Source organism: Thalassophryne amazonica, chromosome 20, assembly GCF_902500255.1.
Source record: "Thalassophryne amazonica chromosome 20, fThaAma1.1, whole genome shotgun sequence".
NCBI lineage: Eukaryota > Metazoa > Chordata > Actinopteri > Batrachoidiformes > Batrachoididae > Thalassophryne > Thalassophryne amazonica.
This window is the reverse complement of record NC_047122.1, coordinates 28,742,767-28,768,514: the sequence shown is the minus strand read 5'-3', so window position 1 is coordinate 28,768,514 and position 25,748 is coordinate 28,742,767. Positions and strand designations below refer to the sequence as shown.

The following is a 25,748-nucleotide window of genomic DNA, read 5'->3' as shown; positions in this document are numbered from 1 at the left end:
TACAAAGTGAAATCCTCCACTGTAAATGCAAATAAAATAAATGTACTACTTCTGATAAGGACTCAAACAGTTATAACATTGGCTATAATTTGTAAACCTGACAAAACTAGATTATCCATTTAATTCAAACAAATACAGAATATTTGCAATGTTTTCCTGTACAAGTAAACCTAATTTTTTTTCAGTTAGATGACTCACCAGTGCAAACACAGTATAGTTAAAATCAAGGCACAGCCGTTTACACAATTAAAACACTGTCAGTTAAATTACTGCAAGGGCAGATTAAAACAGTTTCATTTGTGCAAAATTTGTGCTTGGCTGCAGTTTTTAGCTCGATATTACTATGAATAGAAAAATATGCCCATTTTGCCTTTTCATTAGGCATCCTATTTGAAATGATAAGTTAATAAATGATTACACTCACCAAACACTTAATTTAAAAAAGTTACATAAAAAATACAGTATTGTATCAAAGTGCGATATCCCAGAGCTGCCTCCAGTGTTACAGTTATTGCTTTCTTTCAGTTGCTGTTATTATTTAAAACTTGTTTTTCCAACATAAAGTCTCGTAGGTCATCCTGAGGAACAAGCACTAAGGTATGTTCCATCTACATTTGGTCGTGAAGAAGCACTTGGGTTCGGTTTCTGGAAGATTTCGCTCATTCGCTCAATGCAGACTGCTGTAGCCTCCTCCGTCTCCTTGCAGAGCATTGATAGGCTGAGGAAACCATGTGGGAGGTCCTCCACCACAGTGAGAGACACAGGCTGACCCATGTCCCGCAGCTTTTTGGCGAACATCACAGAGTCATCCAGTAAGGCATCCAGAGCCGAGGCCTGTGTGAACAGGGAGTAGTCAGGAAGGAAATATTACAATCGGCAACAGTGGACAACAGGAAAAAGGTTGACAGCACAGCCAAAAACATCTTGTTGTAATGTAGTTTAAAGAGCATCGGTATCGCACAGTGACACAAAGAGATGAGATTTTACAAAGAGCAGCAGAATTTCTAACAAACTTACCACTATGTGCACAGGCGGCAGGCCTCTCAGCAGGTTATTTGGAGCCAGCAGAGGCGACATAAATGGGTTTCTGACAATGGGGCAGGTAGTCGGGTCAACATACGCCAGGCACTTGGAGCGCAGAGGCTCAAAGCCTTCTGGGTAATCCACAGGTCTTTCTAAGTTTTCTGCTTGGGAGGCATGGTTGAGCCTCTTGTGGGAGTCGCTGCTCAGACTCTGGGATGTTTGTTGCAAAGGTGGGGTTGAGATTGTACTACATGTAGCTTGCATGGGTTCCAGAAAGGACTGGATCCAGTTGGACGCTCCCTGGGTGAGACCACTAAGTAGCACGGCAGTGTCTCTGCGCAGAGCACGGAGACTGTTCCTGCTGACTACAGGCTGCACTGTCTGGTACTCTGTACCTGGGAGTGATGTGAAGCAAGGTAAACAAAGGACCAAATATACAAAGAGCCTCTTAAACATAGACACAATGGACACACAAAGGAATGAGACAACAGCAACCCAATCATGGGCCTTTCTTGAAAGTTCTAGTGCTCAGTCCGGACAGTGGCAGTCACCACTGTGGCAGCTACATGCACTTACCAAGATAACTTTTCAGCAAGCTAATTCCTAGACTTTGAGCAAACCTAGCGTAACCTATTTTTCCAGACTTACCTCCTATAGTGGTTTTAAGTTCTAAGTTTTAAGGGTGGTAGGCAGTGTGGTGTTTTTCATTTGACACAAAAAAAAAAGAAAAAAAAAAAAAAGAGTGAAGCGAGGAATAAAACAACTTCATGAGACCTCCAGCCTCCTCTTTTATTATTTTATGGTTCTTATGAGACCGGCCAAAGCCTCGGCTACACTAGGTACCCTGTAAAATGTAATGACTGAATGAATGAGTCCCTCCCCTCCAGGTTAACACTGCCACTCAAAATCAATACATTCTACCACCATGTTATAACTCACCAAATTCAAAGTACAGTACATATAATGAGGATAAACCAATTAGATATCAGTTAACTTGGATCAATCCAAAAAGTAACCAATTTACTTTATGCAACAGCTGCCTGACACCTGTTGGAACACTGCCACCACCATACGGTGGAAAGCTGTTAGTTTTTGGAGGCTGGATGGATGCTTGAGATTAGGAGCAAGTGTGGTTGACCTTATATGTACAGTATTTTCCAGAGTATAAGTCATGTTTTTTTTTTGTTTGTTTGTTTTTTTACTACTTTGGGAGGCGACTGACTTAAATTCTAGTGCGACTTGCATACCGAAAAAAATTCACAAGTTTGTTATTAATAATAGTATGAGCGAAGCGCCGTGGCACGATGCTCGCTCATGGTACACTGTGTCCCAAACAGGAAGTGTCAAATTTTGAGTCCACAGTGAAACAGGAAATGTCAAACATATCCTGGATTGACAGACGAGATCTCATGGCATCTCGTGGGAATTCAGTGGCAAGTTCACACTGAAACAGGAAGTGCCAAATTTTGACCCTACAGTTAAACAGGAAATGTCAAATGTTGAACACTTCCTGGCATGGGTGGAGCTGGGTGTCACTGGACTACCTTGAAATCTGATTGGACACTCCAGGTAACACCCCAGATGATTGACATGTCACGGCACCGCAGGTGTGGTTGAAAATAGCCATTTTAAATCTGTGACGCATATTGACTGCTCGGTCTCTCCTGTACAGTAGTTGGCACTGTGTACCGCAAAAGGTTCTAATTACCTTAGTAGAAGAAGAAAAATCTTGGAGCCATATTTGAACCTGAACACGTTGTCTGAACCATGGACTCCTAATGACGCCAAACTTATATTGGTGAGTAAACGACCGTATTTTATGTCAGAAATGAGGTCCAGGTTGTTAAAAGCGGCATTTCTCCTTTAATTCAGGTTGCCTTATATATACACCTTTTCTGGTGATTTTAGATTAATAAAGCTAACAGACAGCAGCTGATTCATCCTCTGTTGACTTATTAGCGCAGCAGATAAACATTCCTTCACATGGTGATACAAGCTTTAAATTCAGCAAAAATACACCTTAGACATTCACTTTTGAAAAAACCGACTGGCCACTTGAATTTTCAATAGGCAGCTAGGTCAGGGTCAATTGAAGAATTACACAGGGGTCAGAATTTAAAAATGCGCCAATCAAATTGAAAAATATACCACATTACTTGTATGATCATAAATATTCCAAAAAGGTATAGTTTGGACTATGTATGACTGACTGAATGTTATGGGGTAAAAACAGCAAGAATAGTGACAAAGGTCAATTTCAGTTTGTACAGGGGTCAAAGGTTAAAGTAAGAAAAACAGTGGACTGTATCATGAGGTTTTTACAGCTGCATTACTGCCACATATGTAGCCATAGCTGATATCTTCTGCCTCTGTGAAAGTGCGCGCCATTCTAAAAACGGTTCATGAAAGCAAACAGCACTCACATTTTCCAACATACAGTGGGACACACTGCTGTCTCTCACAGCTCGTAACATCAGATCAAAGTTCAGAGTTTGTTCCCTGTGCAAGCTGGTGTGTGATGGCGCATGGTCGCATTCCTAGACTTGCTTATAGTAGCATACAGAGCGTGGCTCTGTCAAACCATTTATTAAAAACACTGGCATAAATTAATGCAGCTGTCACACCTTGACGATCAGTGTATGCAGACAGCCCTGTTTTCCACTGACTGGTTCAGGTCGGTACTGCACGGTGTGTCGCAGGTCATAAACAGAGTAATTTAACATTATTTTATTTATTTATTTATTGTTGTCTTGGTGGATCATTTCCATTGTGTACTGAATGCTGAAGAGTCTGGCTGTGGTAAACATTGCCGTGAATGAAATGCTGCGACTCTTTAAACTTTTAAAGCACTGGTTGCTTCCTGATCAGGTCCGCTGACCTGATCAGGTCTGTGATGACCTGAATATTGAAGCGCTGTGATGATTTAAACTTTTAAGGCGTCAGTCGACCGCAATCAGGTGTCTGATCACATCAACAGTGACCGTGCTTTAAAAGTCATCACACCGCTTCAGGGCCTGAACAATCACATCGTCTGATGATCGCACCGACAACTACTTATTCAGGTTTTATCAGACCTGATCGTGGTCGACGGGCGCTTTGAAAGTTTAAATCAGCGTAGCGCTTCTGCCTGCGATGTGATCAGAGCATGACAGCAGTGTTGCAGACCGAACGGTCTACTCCTAATATATATACATATATATATACATACATACATATATATATACATACATATATATATACACACACACACGAGGTCTGTTAGAAAAGTATCCGACCTTCCTGCAGAGGAATGGTCTATTTGAAGAGTTTCAGTCAGGTTTTAGAAATCATCATAGTACAGAAACAGCATTACGAGGTCTATTAGAAAAGTATCCGACCTTTTAATTTTTTTCAAAAACCATATCGATTTGAATTACGTGTGATTGCATCAGCCAAGCTTGAACCTTCGTGCGCATGCGTGAGTTTTTTCACGCCTGTCGGTTGCGTCATTCGCCTGTGAGCAGGCTTTGTGTGAGCAGTGGTCCACCCCTCTCGTCAGATTTTTATTGTGAATAAATATCTGAACGATTTGGAGCTTTGCTGCATCAATTTTTTCCAGAAACTGTGAGAGACCTCCAGGTGGACACCATTCTGAAATTTCAGATGGCTTTAAGGGACGATTTTATGGGGATTACACAGATTAAGGAGTGCTCCAGACGGTTTAAAGTCCGCCCACAGCTGCTGAGAGCACGCCGCACTCCGATCGCCGATCAACATGCTGAATCAACCAGATCATTTCCAACGTGAAGGCTTTGTTGATCCAGGACGTTGTCTGACTTACACAAAAATGGCAGGAGACGTGGACATCAGTACTTTTTCAGCACATTCCACTGTTACAGGAGTTTTTTTCATGGAAAGAGAAGCGGAGGGATGCGCCACCGTGCCGCTCATGGCGCGGCACAAAACCACTTCCGTGTTGGTCTCACAGGACGGCTTTGAGATGGCTTTCAGACGGCTTTCGGTGGTATTTCAGTTGTGTGACTATCCAAGAAATTGTGGATGAGCCTGAACATGCCAGAACATGTCCTGTGAGGCTTCATCACGGCGTTGCTTTGCGCCATGCGGCACCGCCGCGACGTGCGGAATTTCTCCGCTCCTCTTTCCATGACAAAAACTCCTGTAACAGTGGAATGTGCCGTTCATTTCCAAACTGGACGCTGTGTTTTATCCGGAACGTCGTCTGACTAGCACAGGAATTGCAGAAGACGTGGACATCAGCACTTTTTCGGCACATTGAGACAGACGTGCGGAGGAATTCCGCGCGTCGCGGCGGTGCCGCATGGCGCAAAGCAACGCCGTGATGAAGCCTCACAGGACATGTTCTGGCATGTCCAGGCTCATCCACAATTTCTTGGATAGTCACACAACTGAAATACCACCGAAAGCCGTCTGAAAGCCATCTCAAAGCCGTCCTGTGAGACCAACACGGAGGTGGTTTTGTGCCGCGCCATGAGCGGCACGGTGGCGGCGCATCCCTCCGCTTCTCTTTCCATGAAAAAAACTCCTGTAACAGTGGAATGTGCCGAAAAAGTACTGATGTCCACATCTCCTGCCATTTTTGTGTAAGTCAGATGACGTCCCGGATCAACAAAGCCTTCACGTTGGAAATGATCTGGTTGATTCAGCCTGTCGATCGGCGCTCGGAGCGCGGCGCGCTCTCAGCAGCTGTGGGTGGTCTTTAGACCGGCTTTAGACACTCCTTAATCTGTGTAATCCCCATAAAATCGTCCCTGAAACCATCTGAATTTTCTGAATGGTGTCCACCTGGAGGTCTCTCACAGTTTCTGGAAAAAATTGATGCAGCAAAGCTTCAAATCGTTCAGACATTTATTCACAATAAAAATCCGACAAGAGGGGTGGACCACTGCTCACAGGTGAATGACGCAACCAACAGGCATGAAAAAACTCACGCATGCGCACGAAGGTTCAAGCTTGGCTAATGCAATCACATGTGATTCAAATCCATATGGTTTTTGAAAAAAATTAATAGGTCGGATACTTTTCTAACAGACCTTGTGTGTGTGTGTATATATATATATATATATATATATATATATATATATATATATATATATATATATATATATATATATATATATATATATATATATATATATATATATACACCACAGCGGCACATCTGAGACGGAGTCTCTTCAACCAAAGCAATCAAATGGATTAATGAGATTATTAACCAGATGATAAAGGTAAAACCTCTTAAATCATTCTACAGTCAGTTTTAAGCAGAAACGAGGCCGTTTTAAGCAGAAACTCTGAGAAATTCAGTGACGCTTTGAAATGACCAACGTGCAGTGAACACATCAGCTAGCAGCTCGTTTAGCCGCAGCTGATCGCTTCATCTGTCTTTTATGATGAAATAATGCTGAATTTATGTGGAAATGATTGTTGTACAAAAGCTTCAGATAGCTGTCGCTGAGATAGATGATGACTGGAGTGTAGTTTTAAGCAGCAACAAGGTTTTAATCTGTGAACTGTGGCTAATAATGCATGCACAGATGAAAAAGGCGGGCCGATTTTTACGAGGGACCGTTCGGTCAGCGACACCGGCATCCTCTGATAAAACGCACCAGGAGCAGAAAAAACACAGAGGGACTTGTTTTAAAACGCTACGTTTCCAGCCACGACAGGAATTAAAAATATTTTCAGATGTCGTTTTCCAAAATCAGGAGCTTCATGTGGATACAGTGTTCCTCAGACTGTGATGGTGGATTAGACTGAAGCAAACAGGTAGTATTTAATCCATGTGTGAATGAAAGTCTGTCTGCATGAAACAGATTGCAAAGTTCAGAGTCCGCTGTGCCCCCCCCCCCCCCCCCCCAAAAAAAACAGTAGAGAATATTGCCATTTAAACTTGCAAGCATACTTAAACATCCGTTTCTTGTCAGCATTCGAGAGAGAGAGAGACAAGGAGAGGGAGATGGAGAGGGAGAGAGAGAGAGAGCACTGTGTCCCCTCCCCGCCAAGACCTGCTGTTTCTTTTCCGTTTCTGGATTTATGAGTTGAGGTTCGATTACCTGTTCTGAGCACAGAGGCGCTGCGGGCTGCATGGATCTTGCAGCCACACAAGCGTGCTACACCTGTTCTCCAGCTGATTCACTCTGGATGCACGGACTCAGTTTTGGATGTGTAGAGTAGCGCCATGTTGCACAGACCTGCTTAAGACTGTGTGCTTTCTGCGTCCAGCGCTCTACGCAGAAAAAATTAAACAGGTTTAATTTTTTGTGTTCTACATGCGTAGACTTCAGCATACTGCTGCGTAGGGAGCAAAAACACACCATAGAGCTGCTTAAACTGGGCTTAGAGCTGCATAACTCGGTGTAGATGGTACGCCACAATACACAATTCTATGTTTGCGCCGATGTGAAAGGGGCTTTATACTCTGGAAAATATGTAGCGTGTCTGCCACTTGCTGGACATATCTATGTTAGTTACAGGGAATAATCTTATCACATGCATGACTAAATCCAGTCGTGGATGAAGTTCCATGTGTCATAAAATGAGCTTGTTAGCTGCTTTCATTTTCAAAGTGCAAGCCTGGCAGTCATCAAGGCAAACACTGCTTGTATGGGTAACCAGGCGTCTGATAAACAGGTTTTTAAGTTTGTTTCCTCCCATATTAGATGTAAACCATTCTGATATTTCATTTTCAGCTAGTGTTGTCACATTAACTGTGATGTGAAGCAGCACATACCTGCATGTGGCTCATGTACCCAACATACCTGCATAAGCGTTGAGACACTTTGTAAGAACACCAAGCGGTAATATTGGGTCAATGAGTGTCAGCAGACGGGAAGGTGAGGCATCAGTGGTGAGTAAGATAGCTGGGTAAGCTGCCATGATACCATCAGGGACCCGGATGCCACAGGTCATGGCCTTCATGGACACTGTGATGCAGAGGTTCCCTCCAGCGCTGTCTCCAGCCAGACAGACTCGCTCTGCTGTGGAGCCTGAAGCACATTCACAACTATAGTTACCATAACAATACTAAATATAACACAATCCTAAAATACCCTCGACCTTATGGCCGTATAATTTGCAGTTGTTTAATTGGTATCCCAGTGCAAAGTGTATATATCATATAATGTAATTTTCTGGATTTTCTCTTTAAATTCTGTGTTTCACAGTTGAAGTGTACCTATGATAAAAATTACAGACCTCTCCATTCTTTGTAGGTGGGAAAACCTGCTAAATCAACAGTGTAGGCTTATTTTCCCCACTATATCTATCTATCTATATAAATTAATTATACATTTATTCTTATTTACGGTAATTATCAAGATCGTATTGTCTTACGTACAATTTGTACATGTTCAATAAAGCCCCTCTATCAATCAATATTTACGTTTTAACAGCATCTGCAGGAGGGTGTGCTTGTGTGCATTCATGAGCTTTTGACAAGAGTGAAGCTAGCTTTGAGCTAGCGGAAGTTAGCATGCACGCTGATGTCCACGAAATGTTTTGTAAGTCACTCCAGAGGTGTTATAAGGTTACAAAAACAGCGTTTTCAGTTTTTGACGTGCTTATATTTACCCACAAATGAAATGGAGTTTGCAGCTAGCTAGAATAGCCTGTGACATCACGGGTGCCACTCTACTCTGATTGGCTGTCACCCCCGCTCTTTATATATATATAAAAAAAAGGAACAAAATGAAAAAGAATACAACTATTTAACCTCTTAAAACAGGTCAAGGTTAACCATCTCTGAATTTGTCCAAAGTCTGTGTCCCAAGAATGTTCCCTGAGAATTTGAAGACTCTGCAGTAATTGGACTGGACTTATGCTAAGCACAGATGGACCAACAGACGGATGCAGTCTTCGCAATACCCATGGCCATATCAGATGGCCTCGGGTAACAAGTGTTCTGAGCACACAATATTTCCCACTGGCAAATACTGCTTTGGTACAAGTGCTTGCTACATTCTGATAACATTTCAAGGAATTGTACCATGTTCCCAAAATTCCTCCTAAAAATGTGAAAGGAGTTGATTTCAAAATAGAGGCACCAACTCATGAAACTGGCAGTGTCTAGGTTTGTTAATCAAGGGACATAACTGGTAAAATGAGCCCAAATGGAACAATATGAAAATATGTGTATTACCAACAGACAACAAGGAATTGTACCATGTTCCCGAAATTCCTCCTAAAACTGAGAGGAGTTTATTTCAAAATCTTTATACCCTTTTTGGGACAGACGGACAGAAATCACCACAACATAATCCCCCTTCAGGCCTTCGGCCAGAGGGGAGTAAAAATCAAGGAAGCGGGAGCATGTATGTTACACTGTGGGGTATTTGAGGATTACAAGGTTGTCTTGCCAGGAGTGGTAATTGGGAATAAGCTCCTATTGTCTATAAAATGCTCAGAATGGCACTATGTCTCCAATAGACTCTGATAATCAAAGTCCAGCTCCTTTTGGCCCTTCCCCAGTGGCAAAGACTAAATTTGTCGGTACAGTTCATACTGACAGAAGGGGTGAGGGTAAGTTACTGACATAGTAATAACCAGATGCTTCAGGCAAATGTGGCTCACAAACTGCCATCTAGGATGAAAACTGATTTCAATCTCCACTGTCTTGTGGCCATATCCATCTATGGGAAAGTCTATGATAAAGACAGACATAAAATGTATGACCAGAGGACCTCAATGCCACCACCCCACCTTGTTAGGCTATTGCAGATGAGCCTTGGGTGTAAACGGTGGGGTTGGTATTGCACACACACACCACTGTAAGCTTCATTGTGCAGGCTTGAAAGCAAAATAGTAGTATCAGGGTTCTAGTTACGTGGGCGGCGCCCGGTGGTACCGTCCAGCACTGCAAATGTCCTCCCAGCTCTCAGTTCAAAATTCCTCTCCCGCCCAGCAGATTTTCCAAAAAATGAACTGAAATGTTGCTGAAAAATGTACCAATTTGCTCATGTTTCAAGCTTATAGTATTGTACTTTTCTTTTATTTTGCAATTACAACCAAATAATTAAAGAAATAAGAAATATATTTCTCATTTTCTTCATATCTCAGACATGTATCTCTCTCTGCTCTGACTTAAAGAAAAAACTCCATTAAAATGTTTCATTAAGATAATCCAGAGTGTCAGTATTTGTAGATGCTGATACATTCAGAAGTTTACAGTTTAAAGGCTCCCTTTTCCAAAAAGGTCAGGAGGAACATTGAGAGTGCGGAGGAGGGGGCAGGAGAGAGCGCACACGGGGGGGGGCCTCATTCAGCTCTTGTTCAAACAAGACAATTAGTGGTTATATTGTTTTTGTTGTTGTTTTTTTTTCCTAGATGCGGAGAAGGCATTTGACCGCATAGAGTGGTCTTACTTATTTTACACACTAAATAAGTTCGGTCTGGGAACAATCTTTATAAACTGGATTAAAATCCTGTATAAAAGTCCTCTCTCAGCAGTACTCACAAATGGATTGCGCTCACCCTACTTTGCCATATTTAGAGGAACAAGGCAGGGGTGCCCCTTGTCACCTCTGCTCTCTGCTCTTGCTCTAGAACCTTTGGCTGAGGCTATTAGAGACAATGATAGCATTAATGGTCTTCGAATTGCAGATAAGGAACATAAAATTACACTTTATGCTGATGATGTTTTGATTGTTAAGACCAATCCAGAGACCTCTATTCCCTGCCTTATTGAGGCAATTAGTGTTTTCAGTAGTTTTTCGGGCTACAGATAAATTTTACCAAGTCTGAGGCTATGCCTCTGGGCCTTTTTAATTTGCAACAAGCTTCTGTGAGATCTTTTCCTTTCAAATGATCTCCGAAGGGTTTTACTTACTTGGGAATACATGTAACCCCTAAATTTGAGCAGATGTACAAAGCGAACATTCCCTCTCTGTTTGACCGCATTCGGCTTGACCTGGAGAGATGGAATACACTTCCCATTTCCTGGATAGGCCGAATTGCATTACTAAAAACTAGAAGCACTCAGAGAGTGCAAACCTCCACCAAGGCCATGGGGTCACTGATGCCATAACATCTACACGCCATGGAATCATTGAACCTAAAAAAGTCTAACAATGATGTTTGCTCAGTAGTAAAAAGTTTCATCTGCTGTGACTGGATAGCATGTATCCTTAGCGCTTGGCATCACAGTTTATTGCAACTTGCACCTTTCCCAGAAGCTACTGTATGAGCACTGATATTGATATTGCATGTGCTTGTAGGCAAAAACAAATAAGAGACAAAATTCAGTTTATTATTCAACTAAACTGCAAATATATGACTTTTTTAACATTTATGAAACACTTCTCTAAACAAGGCCATAGGGTCACTGACCCTAAAGAGATTCCCTCCTTGGCACAGTGATATTTCTTTTTGTCTCTTTCTCTAAAATTGTATATAATAATCATTAGATTATTAATATATAAACAAAAATAAATTTAAGAAATATTAGAATTTGAAAACAAATGCACCCGAACGTGATGACAGCTGCAACTGCTTAATGCTAACTTTTAACATTGAAAATGCTATAGACATGCTAATGCGTTAGCATTGTGATCCGGATCACCACTAAAATTGAATCACTTGTTCCTCTTGTCATTTCCAACCACTCCACAAAATTTCATCAAAATCCGATCAAAACTTTTTGAGTTATCCTGCTGACAAACAGACAAACAAACAAACGCGACTGAAAACATAACCTCCTTGGCGGAGGTAATGAATGTTCTCCCCAGGTTACTCTACCCACTTCAAATGGTACCGGTAATGCTGCCTCATAAGACAATTAAACAGCTATACAGTTGGTTTAGTTCCTTTATTTGGTATAAAACAGATGTCTCAAACCGGTTCCAGAAAGGGCCGAGAGGGTGCAGGTTTTCTGTGCAGCCACCCACTCCAGCAGGTGATTTCACTGATTAACTGATTTCACCTGCTCAAAGTAATGTTAATCTGTGAAATCACCTGCTGGAGTGGGTGGTTGCACAGAAAACCTGCACCCTCTCGGCCCTTTCTGGAACCGGTTTGAGACCTCTGGTCTAAAAGAAAGGCACGTCTCAAGATGGCCATGCTATGCCGTCCCTCAGTAGAAGGAGGATTAGATCTGCCAGAAATTAAAAATTACCTAATGAGCATGCATTTGCGAATTATAGCTGACTGGGTGCATAATAAATCTAACTCATTATGGATGGACATAGAAAGTTCCATGTCTGAATGTCCGTTAGCAAACCTACCGTTTCTCAGAAAGATCTGATCCATAAGGCTCGTTTGCTCTAATCCGATTACTCTTTCTAAGTTACAGCATGGCGGACAGTAAGAAGCCTAGAAGGCCACACAAACATAATGTCTATGTTCACACCATTATGGAAGAATCCAGAGTTTGTACCCGGCATGGCAGATAACAGATTTCAAAATTCAGCCCATAAACGTTTATCTAAAATGAAGGACTTTTTCGAGGGACATGTTTTTATTGTCCTTCAATCAGTTAAAAGGAAAATTTGATATTCCTTGGAAGGATTTTTATCAATATCTCCAGGTGAGGGATTTTATTCAAAGGAATGTTGCGGATCCTGTGCAACAAGACATATCAGACACAGAAAGGCAAATCTTTTCAAACGAGTCACCTGGCTCCATTAGAATATTTTATAATATCCTTAAAAGGTACTCTACAGTTCACACCTCACATCTGAGGGAAGTGTGGGAAAAAGGAACTTAACTGTGTCATTTCTGAGGATGAGTGGAAGGATACTTGGAGCAATGCAAAAACTTTATGTGTCGGTAATAGAGTTAGAGCGACTCAACTCATGATTCTCCATAGAGCCCATATCTCTCCGTATCTTCGCCACAAATTCAAACCTGATTCTTCCTCGTTATGCTTAAAGTGTAAAGTTGAGACTGGCACTCTTACTCATTGTTTTTGGTCGTGCTCAAAAGTACAACATTCTGGCAGATGATCGGACAAGAACTGAACAAAATATTTTCAACCAATCTGAACTGCAACCCCTTGTTTTTGCTGCTTGGGTTAAATGACCCTATTATTACTGACAAATTTAATAAGAAACTGTACCGAATGCTTACTTTTTGTGCCAGAAAGTGTTTGCTTACTAATTGGATTTCAGACCAGATTCCCAGTAAGACACAATGGCATAAAACTGTTTTCAGTTATGTTTCCTTGGACTATCTCACCTGCTGACTACACCACAAGGATGATGTCTTCCATAAAACTTGGGAATTTTTCATAACATACATGGGACTGGAAATTTCATCAGTCATTAAGCGAGCATTTGTATTTTGAACTTAAAAATGTCACATTCTATACGGGCCACTGTTTGTTTGTTGGTTGCTTTGTTTATCTTGTTACTTATTTTATTATTTCTGTTTATTGTCTCCTAGCTACTGCGTGCTGGGTAATCTGGAGAGTCAGGAGTTTTCCCGGTGGGCTGGTCCAACCTGGGGCCGTTGTGAGGGGGTGTAAATATATATGCATACATATATGACCACCACTAACTGTTAGGCTACACAGCAAGACACTTGGGCTGCTGTATCTTAAAGAGAAGACATTATAAATGTTTTACAATCACGAAAATTCACAAGAAAATAACTTAAGACTGCTTCTTTTGCAACGCTGTTATCTTTTCCAAAGCCTAAGGTGGGGACATACCATTACACGTTTAACACCCCTGTGCATTCATTACAGTTAGTTCAGTCCAATCAAGCCCTGTGCGCCCAGATGGGACTTGCTCTACTAGCAAGTATAGGAGGAGTGTCCCGTGAATGAAAAGATGGACAGAAAAAAGCCAGGTGGAGCTGAAAAAGCTAGATTAAGAAAAAGAAAAGCTTTGGAGGAAGATGCTGCCAAGTGTGCAAAGCTCACAGATATTTTTTCAAGAAGACAGAGCGAAGAGGGAAATGGTAAATAGGGCCGGGCATAACAGGTTACATGCCTGTTATTCCTGGATGTCAGCTGTATCAACATTTGTAGCCCAGTACCACCTCTTCCAGCTACTTACAGACTTCACTGACTTAAGCTGGGCAGACAATGTACGATATTTTCAATCGTTGTACTTGGCTCCAGCTCAAACTGTGCGACAAAACCACAGGGTTTAAAAGTTCAGAGCGCACGATTCAAGTTCTCACACTGTACACCAGCCTTAGGTGGTGTACTGGTGAGTTAACAATACCGTTCTTGTTTTAAGGCTGGGCTTACAGTGATCGATTTTTGGCCCTTTTTCAGCCGATTTTTCACTCATGCGAGAATTTTTTGTATCGCGCCAAGTTTCAGCTTAATCGTACGTCCTGCGTCATGCAGTGTACATGGAGTAACAAGCTGCGTTTAACATCTCACGACCACCTCCCGATGGGGAATCATATGGTCGGATAAAAATCAAACCTGTTTGATATTTTGGTCGGCCGTCGTGACTCGTGAGGGTTCCGTGCTGTTGAAGCAGCGCTACAAGCGTCTACATGCTGATTATGTCGCGCACTGTGCATGTGCAAACACCGGAGAGTGCAAACAGTGATCTCATGTAAAGTCTTGTGGTTTTTTTTTTTTATTGCCTTCCCTCGCAATAACCTAATATCATATTAAACTTCATGTCTATCAGCGCGCACAGTGAGTGGAATCAGGTGGGGAGACTGAACGTATATGCGCACGCGCGCGCGCACACACAACAGGATTTACGACAGATGAGCACAGCTGTAGACTCCGTATTAAATATAGTTTATTTATACAACAGTGTAAGTAGCAACACCTGTTATGAATGTTTATGTTTTCTTTTTTTATCATCCTCTCGTGAATCATGTTGCTGTCTGCTGTGTGTATGCGCGCATGTGCGTTCAGTCTCCCCCAACTGATTCCACTCACTGTGTGCGCTGATAGGCATGAAATAATTTTTTTTTTTAAAAAGAAAAAAAAAAAAGCTTCTTTTACGTTTTGCTTTCCGACGTGTAGTTTTTGAACGTACAATGTGAACAGTCAGATCGCATCAGAGCATCGGGCCGTACAGTGTGAGAACATGAATCGTGCGCTCTGAACTTTTAAACCCTGCGGTTTTGTCGCACAGTTTGACCTGGGGCCAAGTACAACGATTGAAAATATCGTATAGTGTATGCCCAGCTTAACTAACTTTTAGTCAGTCAGTCATAAATGCCACAGCAGAACTCTTATTATCCCTGTGCGCTGGCGGTTTGTGGGCCTGTTGGATATGAAACTCTCGGGCTGAAAAATGTTCCCAGCACGCCCCTGTCTCCTAGTATGACCTTGTGTATAAAATGAAAAAGGCAATAAACATATTAAAAAAAAAAGTTGGAAAAAAAAACCTGTCATGGAGGAATGAAGAAGAAGAATAGAGCAAATGCTATATGCCCATCAAATATTAATGTGTTTTTAACCTTTACACTATTATTTATTTTATTAACTTAGACTTTGACAGAAACATTTTTAAATGAACTTTGGTATTACAAATATTACATCAGTCATTTTTTGTCTATTATTCTTGCTTTCAATGCATCTAAAACCACTCAAAATTGGTTAAAATAGGGTTTGCCAATAACATTTTAGGGGTATAAAACCCTATAGCTTCAGGGGGCTTTGCCCCCTTGACCCCCACTGGGGGCCCCTGCACCCCCGGTCACGAGCCACGATCATGTAATTTACCCAGCACTAAAATGGTTCTACCTAGAACCCTGGGTAGAATATTTCTAAATTCTTTCAAAATACAAGAGTTCCACCTTAGATTTGGAATGTATAATAGAAGATATACCTTACTGAATTTGCATGTACTAACCCAGCAAGTGACAGTTCTTCAGGGCCCAGCAGTAGGCATAGAAACATTCCTCCAGTGCTCTGGGAAACGGCGCTTCGGGTGACAGAGAGTAATCCACGGACAGGATTGGGACATTCAGCTCTTTGGACCAGCTTCGAAGATAATTCTGGCACAATGAATGGAGAACAAAAACGTAACACTGTGCATGACCAGGTGTAAAAAAAATGAATGACTTTGTAAACTTTAATGCTAATTATTATTATGACTAGTGGGACAAGGAACAGTATTTTCCATCTGATACTTTATGTGCTGCAAACATTTTTCCCAGCATACTGTACCTCATGGGATTTGGAAGTCTGTGCCACAAACCCCCCTCCATGGAAGTGGATGAGCAGCAAAGGGGACAGAGGCTGCCTCTGGACCCATGGGACGCGAGACAAAGAGATGGGGGGCGGATCAGTCCGAGAGAAAGCTAGCAGCTCTTCGCTGTCCTGTAAAATAAGACAATTAATAATAAGGTGATCAATAACAGAATGACAATCAATGAAACACAATCTAAAGCACAGTTTGGTTATGGAAGGGAAATCACATTTTGTCAAATTACCCTGTAGTAATTTGCACCTATTTTAATTTCAGTGTACATAATCAGTCTTCCAAGGTCAGCTGGATGCTCACTGAGAAATGGCCTGTATTTTAAATATGATTCTATGCCAAATGGGGGAAAGACCACTTTAGCTTCTATATTTGGAGATGCTCCTTTTCTAAAACAGGGGCTACCACCTCAGTACTATAAGAATCTGCATGGAATGATCTGGATAAAATGGGTGATCTGGATCTCTTAATAATATGAATGTCCTTTGGTACAGTACTAACAATTTAAGTTATTGCAACATTTTAAATAAGGAGAGAAGAAAAAGAAATGCTCAAGATCAGATGTCCCTTCTACAGTTTTGTTCATCATTAGCATCTCTCTTGTTTTATATAATGGCAAAATGCTCTTTTTTTAACATTTACCTCAATTTCTCCAACTGTCAGATTATCTCCACAAACCTAGGTGGAAGGATTAATTTTGTCAAGAGAAAAACGCACATTAAATTTTGGTGTTAACTGTGATCCAGGTGTGAAATCTATAGATCACTTCCACTCTTTTGGCTATTGAGACGGGATATCATTCAATATTTTAAATTTCAAAACTAATATGCTAATTTTGATTAATCCTGTCTGTCCATATTCCATGACAGACAAGTCAAATTTTATGCAGATCTCAAAGATGTACATTTGTTCTGGTGAAGGCTGCATTGGGACAGGTGTGGTGTTAATGAAGCTGCAGCCACAAATGTGCAATAATCCCAATGCAAAACATCAAGATTGTTCATTTTTGTGGAAATGTGCCATCTCCAATTTCAAACTTTTTCTTGTTGTTGTCAGAGTTAAAATGCATTTCACCCCAAGATTCACATTATCTTCTGCACAATTTCAGATTTCCTGGACTCATTTATTTATTTATTTTCTTTTCATCTGTGGAGCCTCACCTGTCCTTCTCGAAGGTCATAGGAGATCAGACGCAGGTGGACCGCCCCGGGGCCACAGTGGGCTAGTGGAGGTGACACGGTGGCAGACAGACTGGGGTCTGAAGCCAGCGGAAGGCACAGAGCTACAGGCGGGACAGTCAGGGTGATGTTCACCTGCACAGTGTTCGAGGTTATCCTGCTGAAGCCCTGGATAGACACACAACAGGAAGTGAGGAGCTAAAACACCAAAGGCGAGTGTCACTAAAAGGAGAGGAACGATATGTTTGACCCTGCCTACTGATATAAGACCAGACTCCGTCAGATTCCAGAAGGACTTCCAGAACTGCAAGTCCAGGTTCTGGGTAATGCGTTCAAACTCAGTCCCACGCAACTCTGGATCAATGACGTACTTCCCTGATGTTAAGAGGGAAAGGGCTGCTGTGCCTGGAAGAGGAATACATTTTCACATTTGAGTAAGTCCAAAAAGTTTTACTTCAATCTAAGTCAAGACTCACCCAAACCAGACTGCTGTTTACCATACGTCTCTCCATACGAAACCATGCTTATAATGATAGTCTGGAGGAACGGACGAAGACTTGGTGAGTACTGCGAAAAAACACACAACAAAAAACAACGGGCAATAAAACTGTTAGATAGTATCTGTGCTAATTCCTTATTTTATGTTAGTTATCAAGTATTTGCTTTTGTTATCTGTTTAGAAGTGTCTGGAACCTGGTTCTCACTGGTTCAAGGTTTCATCATAAGAGTTAAGTTTCACTTCCATCATCATGCGTGAGTTTCAGGTAAAAGGAGGGCTCCCCCTGTCTGTGGGGAGCCAGTAAGATTAGGATTGTGTATGGGCTCTGTCTCTGGGGACCCAGGCCTGGTTTTCAGTGTGACTTTCAATAAATTCAAACTGAGGAATATATCAATTTCATTCTTTGTAAGGGGCAGTATATTACAAAAAGAACAGGGAGGAATAACAAAAACTCTGAGCTGTTTAAAACTATTACATGTGATATACAATTAGTCCAAATATGATTAGAATATTAATATTTATTAATACTTTAATATTAATATTAAAATATGATTCGGAATAAACCACCCTTGTGCATCTTATACCATACACATAATTTGAATGACTCCATAAATCACATGCAAATAAAAGGCTCATGTTGTGTGTGCCAGCATGAAAAAGCCCAGGCATGTCCCACTGGACCAGCATCCCTATTTAAACTGATATGTAAAATCACGTTATTGGGTTCAAAGATGCCAACATGGCCCAAAAAAGAAGGTTTACTGATCCTCACCTGTAGGTATCAGAATCCAAAATTTCAAAGCTGAACATGCAATAGTTTTTAAAGGAGTTAATAATGGAAATTCTGCAGTCCTACACACACTGACTGACAATTATGAATATGCTTGCCATGCAACACTAGATTTTGCAAAAAACAGTAGTTCTCAAAGTGAATTTCACCTAGAATGCTAGTTGTTAACCCTATGCCATCATTTTTGTTTTCTAACAATGCATATCCACACTTGCTGTTTCAGAACAAAAACTATGCTTCGTGTGCAAAAAACCATTGTTGTTAGCTGACCTGAAAGCCAAGACAGCGACCGTAGAAACAGGCTTTGTGCATGGAGCTGTACTCTTGCACAAACCTGTGGCTCAGTTCAGGTTCCTGCAGGCAGCACAGCTGGCTTGATGCGTTGTTGCTCATGAGCTGGTGGGCGAGATGGATCAGGGCGCGCAGCTGGCACAGGGCGCTGCAGTAGGCCTCCATCTCAGAGGCATTGTGGTCTGCCCTGAAGAAGGCTTTGCGGAAATTGGAGGCAACGTAACGTCCCTTGTGAATAATGTGCAAAAGACAAGACTCCAAGACCTGTAAGAAAATGTGTAGGAATAACAAATGAGAATTTTACACTCAGGAATTAGAAAACCTGCAATTACTGTAAAACATTTCCAAAAAAAAAAAAAAAAAAAAAAAAAAAAAAAAGCTACATAGCACTGCTATTTCTGAGATATGGCATGGAGACCTGGATCTTCATTCAGGTGTTTAGAAGTCAACATATTACTGTTCTTTTCCTGTAATGCAATTTTCAACCTTTTTGTACTGTGACAACATAGTTACCACAGGAACATTTGAATTACTGCACTTATTGGTTTCACTGCACATGACATCAACGGTTACTTTTGTGTACCTGTCAAACTAATAATTAAAAAAATAATTTTACCTGTGATTTTTTTTTTTTTTGCAATTAATGGTTTTGTTTGTAGCATGAACAAAACCCTCATAAGTTCCCCCTGGGCAGGAAAAAAAACACACACACACAGTTTTGTGTAGCATTTAAGTTTTTCCTTGTATTCCCTTTTTGCAGCCCTCTCAAACTATTGCGGCAATGCACAAAAAAATACAAGAAATAAAATAAAATTCATACCCAATATCTATTTTTTAAAGTTCGTGTAATTTGAATGAGTTTCACTTTAGTCCAGTCAAAATGGGCAAAATGATAGATTTTTTTGTTGTAAAAAATAAAACAGAAAAAAATAGAATAAAAATCAAAAATTGGTGTACGCACTCCTTTCAGTAGACTTGATAGAAATGAGACTCAATAAAATGCTAAAAGTCTCTATGGATCCTCCTTTAGCTTTTGCAATTATGTCTTAGTAGGAGTGATGGTCTAGTGGTTACGTATTGGGTTTCAGACCAGAGGATCCTCAGTTCAGAACCCAGCCAGACAGGGGGAAAAAAAAAAATCAAAACACTATGGCCCTTGGGCAAGGTCCTTAATCCCCTAGTTGCTCCTGGTGTGTAGTGAGTGCCTTGCATGGTAGCACCCTGACATCGGTGTGTGAGTCGGTGTGTGAGTGTGTCTGTGTGAATGCGAAGTGTAACTGGAAAGCACTCTGTGCTTCTGATGCAGGTGGAAAGTGCTCTAAAAAATGTAGTCCATTTACCATTTAACTTCTATCATATTTATGTGAGAAAAGGCCTTATCAGAAATCTTTCAGTATGCAATAATGTACTGTTTGATTATTTTTGACCATATGACATGCTGGAGCATTGTCTTCAACGTAAATAAACAAAAGAGCATGAGGTCATGTCATTGTGATTCAGTTATGATGTCATGATAGGGTGATATCATTTTGAATTATGTCACAATCTGTAACAATGGGAATTTTGACCATGGTGTTAAAAAATAAATATTCGGAAAACATGATGTTATACCATCCTCGGAGTTCTACCCAACTTCTCAAGCTTGGGGGTTTGAGTTAAAAAAAATATATAATTCCAACATGTAACAGTATCAGACTGTTCTTACATGCCACCTTATGATTTGCATTTGTTTCCCCTTCTGGGGATTTTTAGTTGCTGATGAAAACTCACATTAGTATGAGCAATATCAGCTAGATCAGCCAGATTCAGTCACTTAATCTTCAGTTCTTAACATCCTAAGACAAATATGGAAAACAAGATCAAACTGAGATTTCTGACGTCCACCAATCCGGATTACCTCCAAAATTCAGTGGAGTCTTCCATGCCCCAATATCTATCTGTGGTGAAAATTTGGTGAGAATCCATGATGTACTTTTGATGAATCCTTAAAAGCCTATAAAGTGAAATCCTGAGGCAGAATTCAGATCTGGGTCTGAATCACCTCCAAAATGTAACGGAGTCTTCCATGCCCTAATATCGATCTGTGGTGAAAAATTTGGAAAATCTGTGCAGCAGTTTTGATGTAATCCTGCTAACAGACAGACAGACAAATACATTAATAAATAATTAAATAAACACCAATTATTTTATTACATCCTTGGTGGACGGAAATATCCTGATACTGTGCAAGTTTTAAAAAATGTAATATCTACCCGAAGAACCAATGTCATCTCTATTTGATGTCATAAGGTCTCATTTATCAAATGATGAAGATAAAACTGCAAAGTAAAGGATAAACTTGTGTGAACTGCATTTCTTCGCTGAAACTTTTTTTAAAGATCAGTGACACTCGTGATGGGAAAAGCTTCAAGATGATATGCGAGTACTTTAAAGCTATTGTTGGGGATGGTTAATGGAACATGTCGAGCAAGCAGTGTTATTTTTTTTTTTTTTACTAATTTTTCTGGCCTTGGCAAAAAAAAAAAAAAAAAGAAAGTAAAGGGGAAAAACATGAAAGACCTAATATTACTGGATTATTTTTTTTAAATAGTTTCATATAGTGTTTACGTGATTTTGAATTCGAAAGTTCAGTTAATTGTAAAGCTACCACTTAGTAAACTGCTTTAAATGTTGTTTGCCAGTAGAATGGGATAAATAAAAAAGTACTTTCTTTTATTTATTAAAAGTATAAAATAAAGACTTAACTGTAGCAATTTGTGCAGATTATGTCAACATGGACAGGTTAAATCAATCAGCATAAAACTTTGAGAATTTTTATTTTCCTTTATATAGCGCCAAATCACAACAGAGTTGCCTCAAGGCGCTTCACACAGGAAAGGTCTAACCTTACCAACCCCCAGAGCAACAGTGGTAAGGAAAAACTCCCTCTGAGGAAGAAACCTCAAGCAGACCAGACTCAAAGGGGTGACCCTCTGCTTGGGCCATAAGAATGGAAATTATTGCAGTTCTATATGAGAAATTTTGAACACTTTTGTAACAGGAGGCAACATGGCTCTTGGGAAATATAGTCCAACTTTTGTGACCGCTCAATCCAACCACGGCAACAAGATCTAATCCACCATTAAGGGTTTCTGCAGTCTGTGCAAATTGGGTCTCACAAACAGTTGCTCATGGTGTAACAATTATTAAAATGGGTCATAAATTCCCTTTAAAATACAGACTAATTACAACGTAACAAACAGTAATAATATACAAGTAGAGTAACAGTGATTTGTGTTTGGATCAGTCGTACCTTGACCAGAGAGCGGTATCCATTTCCTGGTGTTTCTGCGTCAAAGTCGTAATGATGGTAGACGGTAGTCAAGCTGGTGACCACAGGCTCCAGGGCTCGGCCATGCTGTTGAATCTGTTCCATACATGTGACCAAGCGCTTGGTAACATCGCCGTATGGTAAACTGGATGGCCCGCACAAAGCAGAAATATTATCTTCACACACCTTCTCCAGGGCTGCAAACACAGTCTTGCAATTCATATCTGAGACAGGGAGAGAAAAATGGTGTGATCCTTTAGAAGCTACATTTCTATCCTTCTGTGTAGCCATCAACTCAGCAGACATCATGTGCATTGTTTTATCTTGAAAATGGACCATCACCCTCTGGGTAAACACACAAATCATAATGACCCCATGAAGTAACTGCTTTGGAGATTATCCTCTTGTTATCTTTTGGGTCAAGGGTTGAATTTCCTCTTTAAGTGATGGACAGCACTTTGAAACTTGGCTGACACCAAGTCCAGCTGACTGATGGAATCCACTTGTCTTAATAATGGCGCATACGGAGGAGCAACTTCTGAAGACTGAATATGATTATAAATAATGGTAAGTACGTAGGCAGCAGGCAAGTCATGCAGTGTGGTGTTAAACATTTTAATAAGTAGAAAATCTCTACAATCTCAACATCAGCTGTCAGTGTGCACAGCCTGCAGCACAATGCAAAATTAGAGCACTGGAGGTTTTACCATGGCTTATGACTGATCCTTTCCACCCTCATTTAGGCTGACAGTAATGTCAACTGTACCTAATGCTCTTTGTGAGATTTTTGTGGGGGTTTTCACGACATTTTCCTCCAGGTGGATCAGTTTCAGAATATCATCTGTGTTTATGATTCATTATTGAGCTGTGTAACTAAAAATTGTATTAACACATATTATACTTAAAGCTATAGGGCCTTTCAAATTCCACAAAACTGAGAAAATTTAGCTTCAGCCAAAATCCAAGCATTATAGTGTCAGTTTATTTTTTTTTAACAAGTTGCAAAACTACAGCTCATTTTAATGAAGGACATAGCTATCTGGGGGAAATTCCATCGTGAATATGGTGTTTTCCTTCATCGTTGTTATGAAGACTAAATACAAGAGGACGTGCGTGTGCACGTGTGAGGTTTTGAGATTACCTGTGACCCATCTTACGTTAACATCCATAAGATTTCTTGTAAATCACTTTCAAATCTACCAAATGTTGGTCATATCATCTGATCCCTTGAATTTCTTCCCCTCGGGGGCTGAAATTCTAAACTGTTTCCAGACAGCATGAATTTTTATCATATTAGCAAGATCATATTATGAATCCTTATCTAAATGTTAAGGAATAAAATTAAAGTGGTGCCAACGAAAATTTGTTTTATGACTTAAATGTAAAAAAACAAAAAAAACAAACCAAGAACAACAACAAAAAAAGCAGTGGCACTATACCTTTAAGAGCACACAGGGTGCGCATTCTTCAACCAGAGTCCAATCTGTTCTCATCTGCTCAATGCTGCAAAAACGTGAGTCTGGTGATGCCCCACAGTGGCGACTCAACACCTAACTAATGTGTAGAGTGCATTCCTAACTGGGATAACTGTGATCCACATTACAAATAACTTGCTAAATAATAATCATGAGAGAAATACTGGCTGAAGAAGTTTACGTCAAAATAGGACTGCAAGAATGAGGAAATAATGTGTCTCACGAGAAATGGTAATACAGACATAGAGGGAGCATTTCCTATTGGCCCGCAGCTAGATTTCGTGAAACTTGCACACACAGCATTTTCAGAATGATGTATAGTCACATCTGCAGAGATGGTGTTTCTCTAAAGTACAAATAACATAGTAATCAATGGACGACATAAGATATTAATTAAAAATTTCCACATCTGGCTATAATCTCCTCTTCCTCAACACAATACCAACTTCACTATAAAATTTCAACAAGATCAGTACATCAACGTGTCAGTGTTGAATTTCTTGAGACATTCACTTCTCTTTACAGGAATGTTCATATCCTCAGCCTTTGAGATTAAGAAATACCTGGAAAGATCTTATGGAGATATGAGGTAACTGGACAGAGGTGTTTGGTGATGCCGATACTTTTGCAGGACAAAGGTCCAAATATTTAGGCTCCTGGTGGTTCCTGTCTTACAATAAGGTTGTGAGACTTGTATACTAACCACTGAGCTAAGGTAAGGAATGGTTACTTATGAAGACTCAGGTGAAGCGTACGTGAGGGAATGAAAGCTAGGAAATTTTGGACATGCCGTGTTTCTCTGCACACAACCTGTGTACTCAGCCTCAGTGGTGAGAATACAAGCAACTGGTGAAGATCAAGGTGATGTCCGCATCTCATATGGCTGTGGCAGATAGATGGCTAGTTTCGAGAGGTAGTGATGAACTGGTTGCCTACCTGTGTGGTTGGCATCTAGGAACGAGGGTGATCTCGTGATGTGCTGGATGCAGTGGCTGCACCAGCACATGCTCCAAGACCTGACCTATAGATATGTTTCATATGTGGCCATATATTTTGTGTCTGCAGTATGTTGATGTTAGCTGCCCATGCGATTGCACTTTCACATTTTTGTCAACAACTCAAAAACTGATGCACATTGGTGATGGCATGTCCTCTTCATCAGGATATGTGCCACATATCCTGATGAAGAGGACATGCCATCACCAAACTTTTAATTTCTCCTCAAAATTAAAAGCAAGTTATTTTTTAAGTAACAATCAATTTAAAATTCTTTGAGATGGACGGGCTTCATATTATGCTGGTGTGAATTAATACAGAATTCCAGCTTAAAATTCAGCTTCAACATAACTGAGAATGAATAGGAAAAAAAAACATATGACGTCATCGCTGTCGCAAAACGTCAACTTTCAACAAACGACTTAATACGCTGTTCATAATTTGATATGCCTTTTTTTAAAAACTTAGGTTTACACAGATATAAATTAAAAATAGTGAATAAAATGTTTAAGTGTAAAGCACCTCGAAGAAGTTTGTTGCTGTTGCTCTTCTGTTTGAAGTTGTGCGGAAAGGCAGCGAAATTATAAAAAAAAACTACAATCCAATTCAGGGAAAATAACCCATAAACTCATTTGTATTTTCGACACTAAAACTTGTTTAATCGCTTTTCACTCACCGGCGTCTTCCTTGATGTGCGCCTTCGTTTGTTTGTTTCCGACAGCGCGAGCGCGCCCCAGAGAATGCTGGGAAATATCATGTGAGTATTGCGCGCGCCGTCCACGCGCATGCACCCTTTAACCAAAGTCAGAGACCAAAGTGGTCGAAAGTGCGACAGACATACGCCGACAGTGGCGGAAGCTGTGCCTCGTCACGCAACGTTTATTTCCTGGTGTGTAAACGTGATACAAACTACTACAAACCCATGCAGACCGTTTCCGCCGCTAAAACTAAAAGTATCTAAAATGTCACACATTAATCAAGCTCATAAAATCAAGGGCGGCTCCACAGTAAGCCTTGGTAGGGCTGAAGCCCCCCTCACCTCAAGA

At 40.6% G+C, this 25,748-nt stretch overlaps 1 protein-coding gene across 2 annotated transcripts; it reads right to left on the bottom strand.

Annotated features, from left to right (window-relative positions):
* Positions 1-553: 553 nt before the first annotated feature.
* lipea (lipase, hormone-sensitive a) lies at positions 554-25,528 on the bottom strand. Of its 2 annotated transcripts, none has more exons than XM_034161474.1 (11): positions 25,379-25,528; positions 22,214-22,455; positions 18,901-19,185; positions 17,818-17,908; positions 17,601-17,746; positions 17,324-17,509; positions 16,130-16,282; positions 15,813-15,957; positions 7,803-8,030; positions 1,018-1,418; positions 554-834 (listed from the first exon to the last, which is right to left on the bottom strand). In XM_034161474.1, the coding sequence occupies exons 2-11, from the start codon at positions 22,451-22,453 to the stop codon at positions 574-576; spliced, it is 2,136 nt and encodes a 711-aa protein (XP_034017365.1). In that variant the 5' UTR covers positions 22,454-22,455; positions 25,379-25,528; the 3' UTR covers positions 554-573. The 2 variants fall into 2 exon arrangements, with proteins under 2 accessions (XP_034017365.1, XP_034017366.1); XM_034161475.1 differs by lacking the exon at positions 25,379-25,528 and adding an exon at positions 25,225-25,334.
* Between the last annotated feature and the right edge of the window lie 220 nt (positions 25,529-25,748).